This window comes from Odocoileus virginianus, chromosome 30, assembly GCF_023699985.2.
Source record: "Odocoileus virginianus isolate 20LAN1187 ecotype Illinois chromosome 30, Ovbor_1.2, whole genome shotgun sequence".
Taxonomy (NCBI): Eukaryota; Metazoa; Chordata; class Mammalia; order Artiodactyla; family Cervidae; genus Odocoileus; species Odocoileus virginianus.
The window spans coordinates 12,291,155-12,306,289 of NC_069703.1; the positions used below are offsets into that span (position 1 = coordinate 12,291,155).

Consider the following 15,135-nt stretch of genomic DNA (forward strand, 5'->3'; position numbering starts at 1 on the left):
TTCTGAAAATTAGCAGTTGCAGCCTAAAGGACTTTTAAAAATTGCCATGTTGTTTAAGACTTATATCTGCCATTGTATTGAAAGAAATACATGAATTTTATTCCTTTTTTTCCTCTACAAAGAGTGACCACATAATGAAAGACAGATATTTTTGAGAGGGAACGGGTGAGGTGTAAACCAGGACTATGCTGAGCAAATTGGGACCGATGGTGACCCTCCTTGTAAGCTGAGTTTAGGTGCTTGGACCTCCAGTAAAAGCAGAGTGCCTGTCCTCTCCATCCACAACTTTGCTGTCACTTGCTCATTTCACAAACATGTACTTGTTGAGAACACAATTTGGGGCAGTGAGAAGTTCCTGTCTTCAAGAAACTAAGACTCACAACCAAGGAAACAATCCTAACACATTTATACAATTTGAGTCTTGAACTCTAGACTCATATTTGTCATCTGTACTCCAACTGTAAAATAGAGGTCCAAACTGAACTGTTAATTTCTCTAAATCTACTCTCCCCTAAGCTGGTTCTTCTCCATCTTGAAGGTGATACTATTATCCACTAAGCTGCCTTAATCAGGGTTGTCCTTTCTCTTCATTTTAAATTCTCCACAACTTAAGCACATAGACTATACTAGGGCTTAGAATGCTAGTGAGGACCTAACGAGTGAAGAGAGAAAGTAATTTGAGTTTGAATGTGATTTGTGTTCTTGTTTGAGGTGCAAATTCATGTAACAAAAGATCATTTTGAAGTGTGCATTCATAATGTTGTATTACCACCACCTATATCTAGTTCCAAAGCATTTTTATCACTCCAGAGAAATGCTGTACTCATTAAGTAAGAGTCACTCAATTTTCCCTTCCCTTCAGCCCTTTGGCAACCACCAGTCTTTCCGCAGATTTACCTGTTCTGGATATTTCACATTGTCATACAATATGTGACATTTTGTGTCTGGCTTCTTTCAGTTAGCATACTGTTTTTGAGGTTCCTCCACATTGTAGCATTTATCAGTACTTCATTTCTTTTTATGGACAAGTAATATTCCAATGTATGTATATGCCACAGTTTGTTCATGCGTTGTACCTTTTTCGTTTCCACTCTGGAGCCATTGTAAATAGTGCTTCTATGAACATCCATGTGCAAGTTCTGTGTTTGGGTGCTTGTTTTCAGCTTTTGGAGGGGTATATACGTCTAGGAGTGGAATTGCTGGGTCATATGATAATTCTATGAGTTAAATTTTGAGGAATGGCCTCAGTGGCTGCATCATTTTCCATTGCCACCAGTGATGCAGAAATGTTCCTCTACATCCTGGCCAACACTTGTTTACATTGTGAAAAAAAAAAAACAGTAGAGCCATTCTCACGGATGGGGAAGTGGTATCTTACTGGGGTTTTGACTTGTAATTCCTCAGTGATTAATGATACTGAACATCTTTTCATGTTTGTTGGCCATTTGTATATCTTCAGAGAAGTGTCCAACTTCATTGCTCACCTTTTTTTTTTCCTTGAGTTTTGAGTTCTTTATATATTCTGGATACTACATCCTTATCAAATAATAGGATTTTGCAAATATTTTCTCCTATCCTGTAAGTTTTCTTCTCATTTTCTTGAAAATGTCCTCATTCTAATTTTTAACTTAGTTTTTTAAAGCAATATGTATATTTGGGAAAAAACAGTACAAATGGGTGAGTTTGTATATCCCTTTAGTGACAGTCTGTCACTAAATGTACACACAAATGTAATGTCTTTTCTCTCCTGTCCCTTTTTTATATAAATGGTGCTTTATTCCTCTGAATGTGTCTTGGCAATAGTTGTATTTCACTATATGTCTATTACCTCAGTCTAACAGGTGTGAAGTATCCGATTGTATAGATATAGCACAGTTTAACTAGTACTCTCGTTTTGGACATTTAGTTTGAAACTGCTGACTGTTAAGATATACACAAGTTAGTATAGATGGATATACAAGATAGTGTATCTCCAGGATAGATACCGACAAGTGGAAACTTATTAAGTATAGTTTCCTTCATATTTGGAGGTGGTTTGCTAAGCAGTATTAAGAACTGCTAAGTTAATTTTACATGTCATATTCATTAGTATTTTTTATGTCAAACTTCACAGTCTCTTTTAATAAGTATTCAAAGAAGAATGAGAAGTAGCAGACTAGCCTGAGGTTTGCAGTCCTTCCTCTCATTTCTGTTTTACTGTTTTCCCGTCTAATCTTCCTGAGCAACAGCTGTCCTCAGCTAGGGAGCATCCGGTGATGCCGTCTTTTTACTGTTAAATTTTAACCCTTCTCTGGTTGTAGGAAGAAAAGCATAATGTGATTTTAAAGCAGAAACTTCTGAGCTAACAAGTCCTCGATTTTTGAAGTGACAAAAAGAGCCCTGAGGACTGCCCTGCTTTTCCTGGCGACTCATGTCAATGGTGAGAGAACCCAAGTCTTCAGTTGCCAACAACACGGAAATACACTCACTAGAGTATCTCACCTATTCTTGTAAAGCACTTGAAAATGCTGCTTCTGTCTCAGCAGAGGCTGTGGGAGCCGTAACATACATGACTTTTTCTCACACTAAATCACATGTCTATTTCACCAACTATATCTAGGACCTCTTAGCAGTTCAATTCAGTCACAGTTGTGTCTGACTCTGCGACCCCATGGACTGCAGCACGCCAGGCCTCCCTGTCCATGCCCAACTCCCGGAGTTTACTCAAACTCATGTCCATTGAGTCAGTGATGCCATCCAACCACGGCATCCTCTGTCATCCCCTTCTCCTCCTGCCTTCAATCTTTCCCAGCATCAGAGTCTTCCAATGAGTCAGTTCTTCACATCAGGTGGCCAAAGTGTTGGGAGTTTCAGCATCAGTCCTTCCAATGAATTATTCAGGACTGATTTCCTTTAGAATGAACTGGTTGGATCTCCTTGCAGTCCAAGGGACTCTTACCAATAGTAGTGCATTAAAAGTGATTTTTAAAAGAATTATTAATAAATTGTTTCAATTTCCTGGCAAGTCCAGTAGTTAAGAGTCTGCCCATTCATTGTCAAAGGTGTGGGTTCAATCCCTGGTCAGGGAACTAAGATCCCACAAGCTACACAGTGCAGTCAGACAAATAAGAAATTTAAAAATTAAAGTGCTTGAATTTTAAGACCAGTATCTTAAATTGTTATTTTTGTTTCTTGATTTTAAAAATGACTGAAAACGCTTCCATCAACCACCATAAACTAAAAGCATAGATTAAACAGAAATGATGTTGGAACTGAATCTTTTATATAAGTTCATACCAATTTTGTTACTGAGAATATGCTTTACATTTTGATGTCCCTGAGAATAGGCAATTTAATAAGGTAACTTATATGTAAAGGAATATGTATTTTTCATGAGTATATATTTATCGAACTTCTATGAAGAGGACACTGTTAACACTTGAAATATAAAATATGAGGTACAGTCCTTGCCTTGCTGGGGCATAAACTGTACTTGGAAAGATGATGAAACATTTCAGACAATGTTACTTTGCCCTCAGTTTTCAATCTAGTGTTCAGCTCATTTAGATAAAGTTTTTTGATCAATTTTAATTCTGATCCTTGAGTACGAAGAATAAATGTACGGTTAGAAACCATGGCTTCAGACGGTTCTATCATGAACTAAAGCAAGATACCCTTAAGAGGGATCTTAGAAAACAGGTGTACTTTAGAGTTTTCGTTCTAAAAACCTAATGTATATTTTAACTCAGCACTTGGCATTTGATTTTAACTGGGAAAAAAAAGTTACTGATACCCACTGGCTGTTAACCACGTAACAGTTAAGAAACTGAGCAATATGAGAAATCAAGGCTTAGTACAGTAGGTCTAGAGGAGACTAGATTTCTATCCTTGAGGACAAAATAAGCACACTTAAAATACCTATTTATGGGATAAATTCTTTTCTCAGAGATAAAAAAATCACAACTTTGTTGACATTTATAGTGGGCCATATTCTTACACCCCCTCCCTCTGTACACACCCCTGAAGCACTCATTTCCCAGTTTCTGGTAATGTCGGTGGCTGATGGCACTCCACTGAGTCTCTCAGGAATTGTCTCTACCCCAAGGTTAAGCTCCTTGGATCCAATGACTAGCTACAAGAGGATGTAAGTCCCACCCCTTGCCTCAACACCCATTTTCTGGTCACCCCAGCTCTGAATTCTGCTGAGGGCTTTCCCACCTGCATCCCAACCCAATTTCTCCCTCTTTCCCAATCCTGCTACTTTTACTCCCTCAGGTGTTGTTCTTGAAAGCATTCTCATTTAAACTTTCTGAACCTTAACCTTCAACCCTGAGTCTATTTCCCTGGGGAACTGGACCTGTGACATTTTGAACCCAAAGCCAAAAAAAAAAAAAAAAAACCCCACTTGATTTTCACTTAGACAACCGAGCTATTCCTGGTGAATTTTTCTCACCTTTTCTTCTATTTGTAGGACAAGCGGAAAAAATTACCTTCCACCTTTTCTGATTCTTAATGTTTTACAGAAATGTAAAAGAACCCAATCACAGCTTACTTCACTTGGTAGTGCATCCAAGCATGCTACTACCCCCACCCCAGCCCATCCACACCCACAGGCATTCTCACAGCTCTCTCCACAGTCAGGGGTGTTCAAGCTAAGGAGCTGAACTCCAGTTAATATAGTCATTCCTAGTAAGATACCTAGATGGGACTGCCCTTTCATTATAGTGGTGTTAATATTGCAGGGCTTTTATTTTACTTGTTTTTAAAGATGTTCCAGACCCATGGTACAGTACTGGCATTTCATGGATTCAGTTATCTGTGGATATTTCCATTTCATGTGCATTTATCAGAATTGTGTTGAACCTGGTACATCACAATGCGCAGAACTTTAAATTCACCTTTATTAAAGTAAAACCTCTATCTAAACCTCTATTTAAAATATGACACATCCAAAATAGTCATTAAAAGGTTAAGAGGGAGGAGGTCTTGTTTCTGATGTTTTACAAAGAAATCTATCTCTACTAGGAAACATCATACTGAGATTATAATATTCTTGTGGTCTAAATGTTTAAGCTGTTGTTTAAGCTTTTACACTTGTGGGGGAAAAAGCAAAAGGGCAGGGTATGTGTGTGACTTCATAAAGTCTATCAAAGGTAATCATAAAACAATGTAGCAATCAATCAAAGATCAATACCCTCTAATTGTATCTTTTTCATTCAAAAAATATTTGGCTATGATATACTAGACACTGGGGAGACCATAATGAAAGAGGCAGAAGCATTCCTGGCCCCCAAGAACTGTACAATCTTCTGGGGCACACAAACATTGAATAAACAATTATAAGTGCAATGTGGAAGGAGCTGAGACTTGGGGAGTTAACCTCCCATGGAAAGATCAAGTCTAAAATTTTTCTTTTACTGTCATCCTGTGCATCATGAGGAGGCAGGGAAAGGCTACAAAACAACACTTGAGAAATACAAAAACATTCAAGAAAGGGTGAAGCTGAAGGAAGATACTACAGCATTTGATTTGAAGATAACCTATTCCCCATTTTAGGAGCTTACCAAAAAATAACTAAAATTTTATTTTTATTTACTCTTTTGTTTATATACCTAAATCTGAAATTACACCAAAAAAGCATATGAGACCTCAGAAAACTCACATCCTAATCTCTAGTAACCAAAAGTACTTAAGGCCTAAATACATCAGACAAAAGAGTTCAATAGTATTAATAGCTCAGGGAATGTATATTAAACGTCTTGTCTTATATTCAGAAAATTAGAAAACTGGGATAAACATATGTCTTACAATGTGTTTTAAATGATTTGCATGACCTAGCCTCACCAAAACAAGTTCTTTATACCAACCCTTCATCACAGCATCAATGAAAATTATTTATTGAGAGGGAGCATATGGGATACAGAAACAACAAAAACCAAAATCTCACACTTTCCTTTAATGTTAGTTGAATTTCAGAGTTAGTAAAATATAACTAAAGAAGTCACAGCAATGGGAAAAAGTGCTGCTTTGTTTGAAAACTGCACATTTGCTTTGTCTTTCGAGAACCTTTGGTTAAACTTTTACAGCAGACTACTTTATTATATGATTATATTCCCCAAGTAAGACCTTAATTGATACACTCAGTGACGACATTCTTATAAATTAGAACCAATTACAAGTCCTCTCTCAAGCATCTCCTCTGTGCTTTGTAAATATGTACGTCTTTTTCAGAATCATAGTGAACCTTGCTCACAGTAAATTGCCTCTCCAGCATTGCTAAGAAGTTGTAATCCCGTTCATAGCGAATTCGGCAAGCTAAAAGAACCATTGAGTGGTTGCTACAGAGATGCTCCAGTGTTTGAAGAAGATCTGCGAATGTTTCTTCTAAATATATGATATCAGCTCCAAGTATCAGGTCAAATTCTCCAGGTGAAAAACTCCCCAAATTTTGTCCCCAAGTCAGCTCCTTAACAACAGCTTTGGGCTGGATATGGGGTGGTAAATTGGCTTGAACGTTTGATTTAAGAAACTCTAATGCTACTTTTCGATCCGTGATAGTCACGTGAGCACCTAGAATGTAGGACAAAAAGTAATGCGCACATCAGTACAGTTAATAAGTAGAGGGGTCAAGTTAAACAGCAGGGGGAGCCTCTCTACACATTTCACCTGACACGTCAGACAAGGCCAGAAGCTCCTCCTCTACTGCCTGCAGGTAAATGTAAAGGTTTGCCTCTGTGAAATGCCTATTAAATACAAAGTCCCCAAGTGATAAGCTAGCTGATGCTTCTGAATTCTGCAGGCAGAAGTGGCCCACCCTCCACAGGTGTCTACCATTATACTTCATTCATTAGGTTACCATCTTCAAGTCCGCAGGCTTCAGGGCAAAATGAAAGCCAAAGATGAAAAATCTGGGCGCAAATGATAATGAAGACGGCGAGATACTTTTAAACAAAGAAAGGCTCCTTTCTGGGGCTAGAGCTTTAAAAAGAAGCATAGAAAAAACATTAACTGGCTACTAAGAAATTTCAATCTACCTCTACTTATGCTGTCAGGAAGCAGCCAATCTATATGTAATCATGCAATTTATATATAATTATGGAAAAATGGTAAAGTTAAAAATCACAAAATTGTATTAACAGTCCTGTACGTACTGTTCTCTACGTGCTAAGTTTCTACAAGCAATGTGTAAAATGAAGGAGGCAGTATTGTATTCATCTGTTTCTTGTGGGTTGTTTACAATGAACTAAGAGATAGAACTTTTTGAACCAGTATGGCAGAGAGAAGTCCGAACTGGTAGTTACCCTTCAGGTGAAGCAACTACATAAGGTCAGCCCTGAAACACCTCCTCTACCTTGCATTAACACTATGGAACACATAATCCTGCTTGGTTTTAACCCTGTAAATTCTAAAACATAAACATTACATTTCATTCTTTCATAAATTATTTCTCATCTGCATCCTTCAGTCTGCAATCTTCATGGGCAATCCCCCAGAGGATCCCAGAACAGCTGTTGGCAGCACCATTTCAGTACAGTTTATACTGAAGGTTTCTTATCTTGACATGTAAGAGTGTATAATTCAGTTGGACATGTGACTCAGTCCTGAGTGTGATACTGTGAAAATGTGCAAGCTGACAGATGCATGCACCTATCACTGTTGCTAGTCAGGATGCTGCCTGGTGAGTAGAATTCAGGGGTACTTTCCATCTCTCCTGGTAACAAGCCTTTTCCTACTTTGACCGAGGACTGCCCCTCTGGACTTCCCGCCAGTCTACAGAGCACTCTGCGGTCAGCACTGGAGTGGTGTGGTTTTCCACATCAGCTCCATGTTCACATTAACAGCTCTTAGAGGGAGACCTCCTCCAATGCCTGCCTCAGAGGTTTCTGAGGCTACTTCTGACCTGCCAAGTGTGCCCCAAGTTTCAGCAGAATCATACTGTCAGCTGACCATTCCCCAAAACATCCACCAATTCCATAAATGTCCAAGTGGCTGCCATCAGCCATGGGACAAAGACCCCTACCTTCACAGAATCTACATTTAAGGGAGGAGATAGGCAGCAAGGGGTGTTTTTAAAAGTAGGATATCCAGTATGTTAGTCAAAGGTATGCACTAAGGAAAAAAATAAAGCAGGAAAGAGAGATACAAGACATCAGGAAGTAAGAGAGTTGGTTTGAAAGGGAAGTCCTCACTGAGAAGGTAACAGGTGGGGAATAACCAAATGCATAGGCACATGTATGGAATCACGATTATAACTACGATTAAAATATGGATGGAGATTCCTTTAAAAAACTAGTACTGAAATGACCGTATGACCCAGCAATCCCACTCCTGGGCATATACCCTGAGAAAACCACGACTGAAAAAGCCACATGTAGCCCAGTGGTCACAGCGGCACCGTTTACAACAGCTCGGACACAGGAGCAACCGAGGTATCCATCCACAGACGAGTGGGACGCAAATACAATGGAATATTACTCAGCCACAAAAAGGGGTGGAGCTCAGTCAGTTCTAGTAAGGTGGATGAATCTAGAGCCTGTTATAAGAGTGAAGTCAGTCAGAAAGAGAAAAACAAATATTGTATATTAACAAATCAGTGGAATCTAGAAAAATGGTACTGATGAACCTATTTGCAGGGCAGGAATAGAGACGCAGAAATACAGAACAGACTTGAAGTCACAGTTGGGGAAGGACAGGGCGGGATACATAGAGAGACCAGTCCTGAAACATATACATTACCATACGTAACACAGATAGCCAGGGGGGAGCTACTGAAAAACACAGGGAGTTCAACCCAGTGCCGTGTTTCAGCCTAGAGGGTGGGATGGGGTGGGTGGTGGGAGAGAGGTTCACGAGGAGGGACATATGTATATTTATGGCTGATTCACATTGTCGTATGCCAGAAACCAACACATGATAATGTAATTACTCTTCAATTAAAAATAAATTCTTAAAAATATGGATGGAGTAAAGGAAAAGAAGGAAACACACCAAAATGCTAATGGTAATTATGTTGTAAAGTCATGAACAACCAGAATCTTTGGTGGGTTTTTCTGTTTTTTTGGGGGGAGGGACTGCTTCTAGGGCTATTTTTGTAATAGAGTTGTATCATTTTTATAACAAACAGGAATTTTCCTGATTTTTGAGTTCATCTTTCATCCAAAGCTATCTGGGCACCCGCTGTGTGCCAGCTGCTGTATCAGCGCCAGAGACACAGAGGGACACAGACACTGTCCCCTTCCTCAGGAGCCTCAGCCTGCCAGGAGAGACAGACACACGGAGCCAACGCCTGCCAGGAGAGACAGACACACGGAGCCACCGCCTGCCAGGAGACAGAGCTGGGGGGCAGAGCGGACACCAAACCCGGGGCGCTGCAGAAATGAGGCAGCAGGTACTTCCGGGGCAACCACAGGCACACCGTCTGCCATCCTGTCTTCTGGTCCCTCCCAGAGGCCCCATCCTTCATGGCAACAACTAACTAGTCCCTCGCTCTGGGATGGTCTTTGAAGAGCCTTATCCTGGCTTTGCCAAGCACACAAACTCAGACTTCCAGATGGGAAACAAACATGCAGAGGGGCTATGAACACGTGCTGAGCATTTACTCTGTGCCAGTCAATGACCCACAGATGTCTACGCACCATCTCATTTGATCCTCACTGGGCAGTGAATACGGTCTTTATTCCCATTCTATTGGGAACCAGAGGTTTAGAGATTCAGCACAGCTGCCGCTGCTGCTAATTTGCTTCAGTCATGTCCGACTCTGTGTGACCCCATAGACGGCAGCCCACCTGGCGCCCCCGTCCCTGGGATTCTCCAGGCAAGAACACTGGAGTGGGTTGCCATTTCCTTCTCCAATACATTAAAGTGAAAAGTGAAAGTGAAGTCGCTCAGTCGTGTCTGAGTCGGTCGCTGAGTCGTGGACTCTTAGAGACCCCATGGACTGCAGCCTACCAGGCTCCTCCGTCCATGGGATTTTCCAGGCAACAATACTGGAGTGGGGTGCCATTGCCTTCTCCGGTAACATAGCTAGTAAGAGTTAAAAGAAGTCAGAAGCGGTGGAGTGCTTACTTGCAGCTGGGGGCTGGTGAGGGAGTGGGCAGGAGGGAGTATTGGGAGTCTGGGTTCAGCAGGTGCAAACAGTTGTATGTGGGATGGATGGCAGCAAAGTCCACGGTGCAACACAGGGCATAGTGGAAAATGTGTATATGTGTCTGGGTCGCTTTGCTGTGCAGAAGAAGTTGCCATGACACTGGGAATCAACTATGCTTCAGTAAAATTAAATTAAAAAAAAAAAAAAAAGAGGTCAGCGCCTAGTGGGCCTCTGACCCTGAGCACATCACCACACTGTCTTGACAGCAGTGAGGAGGCCCTTGTTCTCAGGAAGAGACAGAAGAAACCTCATCTCTCCATCCAGTTAACTCCTCTCACGTCACCAAGAGGAGGGTTAGTGTTGCAGAAGAAAAGAACTCAGGCTGCTGTATCCGACAAGTCTGGTGTGAGTCTCAGCTCGACACTGATCAGGACTTCAGAACGTGGGTTAATTTCCCAGAACTTCCAGCTTCACTGGAAAAATGAAAATTTTAAAACATACCTAACACACACAGGGATGATATACAAGGTTAACATAATGTGAGAACAAAAGATGGTTATCAGTGAGGGCCTCCCTGGTGACTGAAAGGGCAGTGATGTCAGACACGCTTGTGTGCCAAGTCGCTTCAGCCATGTTTGACTCTTTGCTACCCCGGGGAACTATAGCCCACCAGGCCTCTCTGTCCATGGGATTCTCCAGGCAAGAATACTGGAGTGGGTTGCCATTCCCTTCTCCAAGGGATCTTCCCGACCAGGGATGAAACCCACGCCTCTTACGTCTCCTGCATCGGCAGGTGGTTTCTTTACCACTACTGCCACCTGTGATGTCAGAGAGATGGGCCTAAATCAGCTTCTAGGTACATACTTCCACCCACCACCCCTGCCTATGCTCCCCATTGGAAGGCAAAATCTAAACAGAAAAAGGAATACTGAAAAAGATATGTTACCAGAAAAAGAACAGGACAAAAGTGGGGCTTCAGTGGGTCCTCAAGTACTTGTATGCACGTGACGGAATTCTAGATCCTGACCACCCCAGTGTGGTCTGAGGACCAGCAGTTTGGGCATCACTGTCATCACTGGGGAGCTCATGAGACATGCAGGCTCTTGGGCACCACCCCAGATCCAGAGAAGCAGAAACAAGAGCCCCAGCTGACAATACTGAAGTGAAGAATAGGATATATGGTATCTTAGAGGCAGGTCTACCCAATCATCAAATAGCTTGAACTGCATAAGCCAGAGGTTGTAGAAAAGAATCAAAAAATTTGTCAGCAGTCAACTCTTTGTCAACAAAGAGTCAATGAATTATAAAACAGAAATGAAGCTTAAAAATGCTCTAGGCCTAAATTAATGTCTGTATGCAAAAAAAAAACCACACAAACTTTGACATCAAGTCAGAACTACGTACTGTTTAATAGAGGTCAGTTCAAACTGCAGGGGGCCCAGCCCTTCCTAAAAGGAACAAACCACCAAAGATTCCTCAGCAACAAAGGTAAAAGAAGATTTTCTGCTCTCCTTACTTCCTTGGGGTAAATCCGAACACAGAGACAGGGAGAGTAGTTTAGTTGCTAAGTCATGTCCAGCGCTTGAGACCCCACAGACTGTAGCCCGCCAGGCTCCTCTGTCCATGGGATTTCCCAGGCAAGAATACTGGAGTGGGTTGCCATTTCCTTCTCCAGGGGAACTTCCCAACTCAGAGATCAAACCTGCATCCCCTGCAATGCAGGAGGTTGGTACCTAAAACTGTAAAAAAAAAAGAAAGGAAAAAACCTCCATCCATGAATAAGATAACTCTCTTTGAACCCAGTCTCCTTAATATCATCACAGAATTGAAGGGGGCAAAGCAGTCTCCAATGAGAATACAAATAACGGAATGAGAGAGAGAGAAGGAACGAGCCTTCCCGGAGTTGTGAGCATAGCAGCTGTGGCCCGTGACTCCTAACAAGTACAAGGAGAAGGACAGTAACCCAGTAGGGGGGAAGCTAACAACGGGTCTGTGTCATGGAAAGGCGACCCCTCCACTCCCACGGAGGGAGCCCTGCGTCTCACTCACCCAGCAGGGCAGCCACTATGCCCACCAGCCCTGTGCCAGCACCCAGCTCCACAGCAGAGCAGCCCCGGAGCTCCACAGTGCCCATCTCCAGATACGTGGCAAGAACGACAGCCTGAGTCAAAACACAGTGTGATAGTTAAGGTCAACAAGCGCTGGAGGATTTCCAGCAGGCTCCGTGCTCCAGGAAGTTACCACGCACCCCCTCCCCCCGCCAGGCTCAACTCCCAGGTTAAGGGCACCCAGGGAACTCAGCTGCTGCCGGCAGGGTCACCTAGAGCAAGCCTGGATACTGAGTCCCACCGCCCAGCTGCCCCCAGCCCCTCCGGAGGCCCTCAGGGGGACAAGCCCTCAGGGGGACAGTCATTCTGTCCACCCGAGACCGGGTCCTGCTGAACCTGGGAAGGTTAACTTCTGCGTCACAGCACTCTGACACTCGAGGTTTACAAACCCATTCTGGCAGAGCTGATGTAAACAGTCTCTGTGATCTGGCTTAAGGAATGTCCAGTTCCTAAACCGAGTTCAGATCAGCAAGGCCACAACCAAAGGGGACATGGCCACATACTATAAGTATACGGAGCAATTCCTCTTCTTGGTGAGAATGAAGGAGATTCACCCATTCCTCACTATTCTGTATCTTTATTACTCTTTCTGAGAAAACTTTTCTTGTAACCTTAGACTGCATTCCTAGAAGTAGTACTACTGGGTTACAGATATATCAATATTTTGTATCCCTGAAGGTTTCTGACACCCCTAATACAATGTTAAGATTGTAAAACTGTATCTATGCCAATCATTTATCCAGTATTCCCTGAATCCTGACTTCCCACTGAATCCAAGGTGTGGCTAGAGGCTGAGGGCAAGTCTGCCACAAGCAGCTGAAAGAACAGGGCTGGGGAGAGGAAAAAGCAGCAATTACAGTATCATTTTTTGATCATGACAACTGTGGAAAACAAAAGAAAACACATGATCCTCATTTGGGGCTTTGTCAGTGTCATTTTCTTTGTACAATGTTAAACTTAAAAACTAAGTGTCCAAAGCAGCTAGGGGCTCAGGTGGCAAGTCATTCCATTTCTCTCAGCTTTCTTTACTCACTCTTAAAATGCAATCTATTTGAGGGGGCGGGGGGCAGGAAAATGATTCTAATGGGTAGAGGTTTTCTGGGGATGGGGTGTGGTGATGCAATGTTTTAAAACTGAGCATAGTGGTACTTGTACCACTGTGAATTTACTTAAAAAAAAAACAACCTTAAGTGAAAGGTACAGTATATGAATTACAAGCCAATAAAGCTGTTACTTTTCAAAAATAAGAGCAGTCTTATCATCAATTGCTGATATTTTCAGAGGCCTCCGGGGCTCACTTACCGCGTCCCAAACCACCGCTGCGACTCCCAGTTGCTTCCAGTCCTGCCGGATCTGGATCGTGTGGTTTGCAAAGGAGAAGGTGGCCAGAGGCTTGTGGAATCTCTGCAGCCCCATCTCCGCGGTCTCCACATAGGGCACCAGGGCCATCTCGCCCCCGCCCAGCTCTCTGCTCCCTCCAAGCTGTGGGGCAAAAGAATCCTGAGTGAGGCTCTAGCCGGAAAATGCATGACCTCTTTAGTAGCTCCAAATGCTCAAAGCCAGTTGTTACAAGTTCAAAAGAAGAAAGAGTTGGGGGGAAGTCTCTAATCCCTTTTGCACGGCCCTCCTGGGAAGTGAGACTTCGCTCTGAATTCATGCCAAAGGTGCTGGATGCCCTATACACTCAGTGAATTCGCAGCGAGCTAAGAGTGAGCGAAGTGGAGGTGAGCTCAGGGCGCGGAGAAAGTGGCGCTTTCTAAACCTCCTGGGCCCGCGTGGACTGCGGCTTGCAACCCGCCGCGGTCGGCGGGGCATCTGTTGTTTTGCGTTGGTCTCCCCTCGCTCCCTCTCCCTCTGTGCGCTCAGTGGCGACCACGACGGACTCGAACCTGAACTTCAACCTGGGGTTAACGTTGTGACTATCCTGCTTTACGATACCAGCTGGATATCCAGGGTCTACGCAGATCCATTTCCTGGAGACTGAAAGTGAAAGACACTCGAGGATTCTGAATCACTCGAGGGGAGCGGGACCCTGGGTCCGGCATGGAGTCGGCCCCCCGCCGCGACTGGGAACCCTCCCGGGAGTCGCCCGCCCCCCTAACCCCAAAGAGGGGCGGCGGACAGGGACGCTCGTCTTTACCCCGGGCCCCGGGGCTACGGGAAGCGGCGGGAGCCTGGAGAGGGGCCGCCGGCTCGGCCTGGCCTCACACCGCCCCAGGAGCCCGGAACCTCCCCGCCGAGGGCGCGGCCAGCAGCCCGGGCGCCCGGCGGGCCCCTCAGGGGCCCGCGGCACGGCCTTGCCTCTACTTACAGCTCCAGAGACGGCCTCGAGTGGCGCGCGCGCCGCTTTCCCCGCCCCCAAGGTCGGAGGCGGAAATGACCGGCTTTAAAGGGCCAGAGAGCCGGTAGACCGCCGAGCCGGGCGGGGGCGGGCGGCCGGCGCTGAGACACCCGTTTCCGGTCCCCCGCCTTCCCAGAACCAGCGATCCCCTTGCGCCAGCGACGCGGAGCGGCGGGTGCAGTGTAGGGACCTAGAGCGGGGATGGCGGGGCGGGGGCGGGGGCGGGGCGGGGTTCCCGCTGCGTGAGTCCGCAAGGTATCGGCGCCCCCAAGTCAGTTTCTCTGGCCGCCGAGAGTGGAGTTCGTGGGGGATCCACGCTGTCTAAATCGGTGTATTCTATAGCGACCTCCGCAGACTCGATCCTGAACTTAAACTGGGCGGAGTCGACCCTGAAGTTAAACTGGGCATTTAACGGTATGATTTTCCCGCTTTACGATACCCTCTGGATATTTACGATACCCTCTGTTATTACTGCCCCACCATCATCTCCAGTATTAGATACAAGTGACATTCGCAAAGAGCCAATGAATATCTACAACCTTAATGCCATAATCCGGGCCCAAATCAACCATCTGCGGAAAGCCGTGGACCGGTCCTTGCAACTGTCTCGTCAAAGAGCT

The 15,135-nt window shown here is 44.2% G+C and overlaps 1 protein-coding gene across 7 annotated transcripts in view; it reads right to left on the reverse strand.

Annotated features, from left to right (window-relative positions):
- The window catches only part of METTL21A (methyltransferase 21A, HSPA lysine), a 49,325-nt gene extending 34,751 nt beyond the window's left edge, over nt 1–14,574 (reverse strand). For 3 of the 7 annotated variants that reach the window (XR_011484685.1, XM_070458541.1, XM_070458542.1), the window contains exons 1-3: nt 14,486–14,574; nt 13,477–13,656; nt 12,116–12,227 (exon numbers count right to left, since the gene is read on the reverse strand). Coding sequence is in view for 6 of the 7 variants with exons in the window: in XM_070458541.1 (XP_070314642.1) it covers nt 12,116–12,227; nt 13,477–13,623 (259 nt within the window). In the remaining variant the exon portion in view is untranslated. The other 4 variants (XM_070458537.1, XM_070458538.1, XM_070458539.1 and 1 more) reach the window with 4 other exon arrangements.
- Nucleotides 14,575–15,135: the final 561 nt, after the last annotated feature.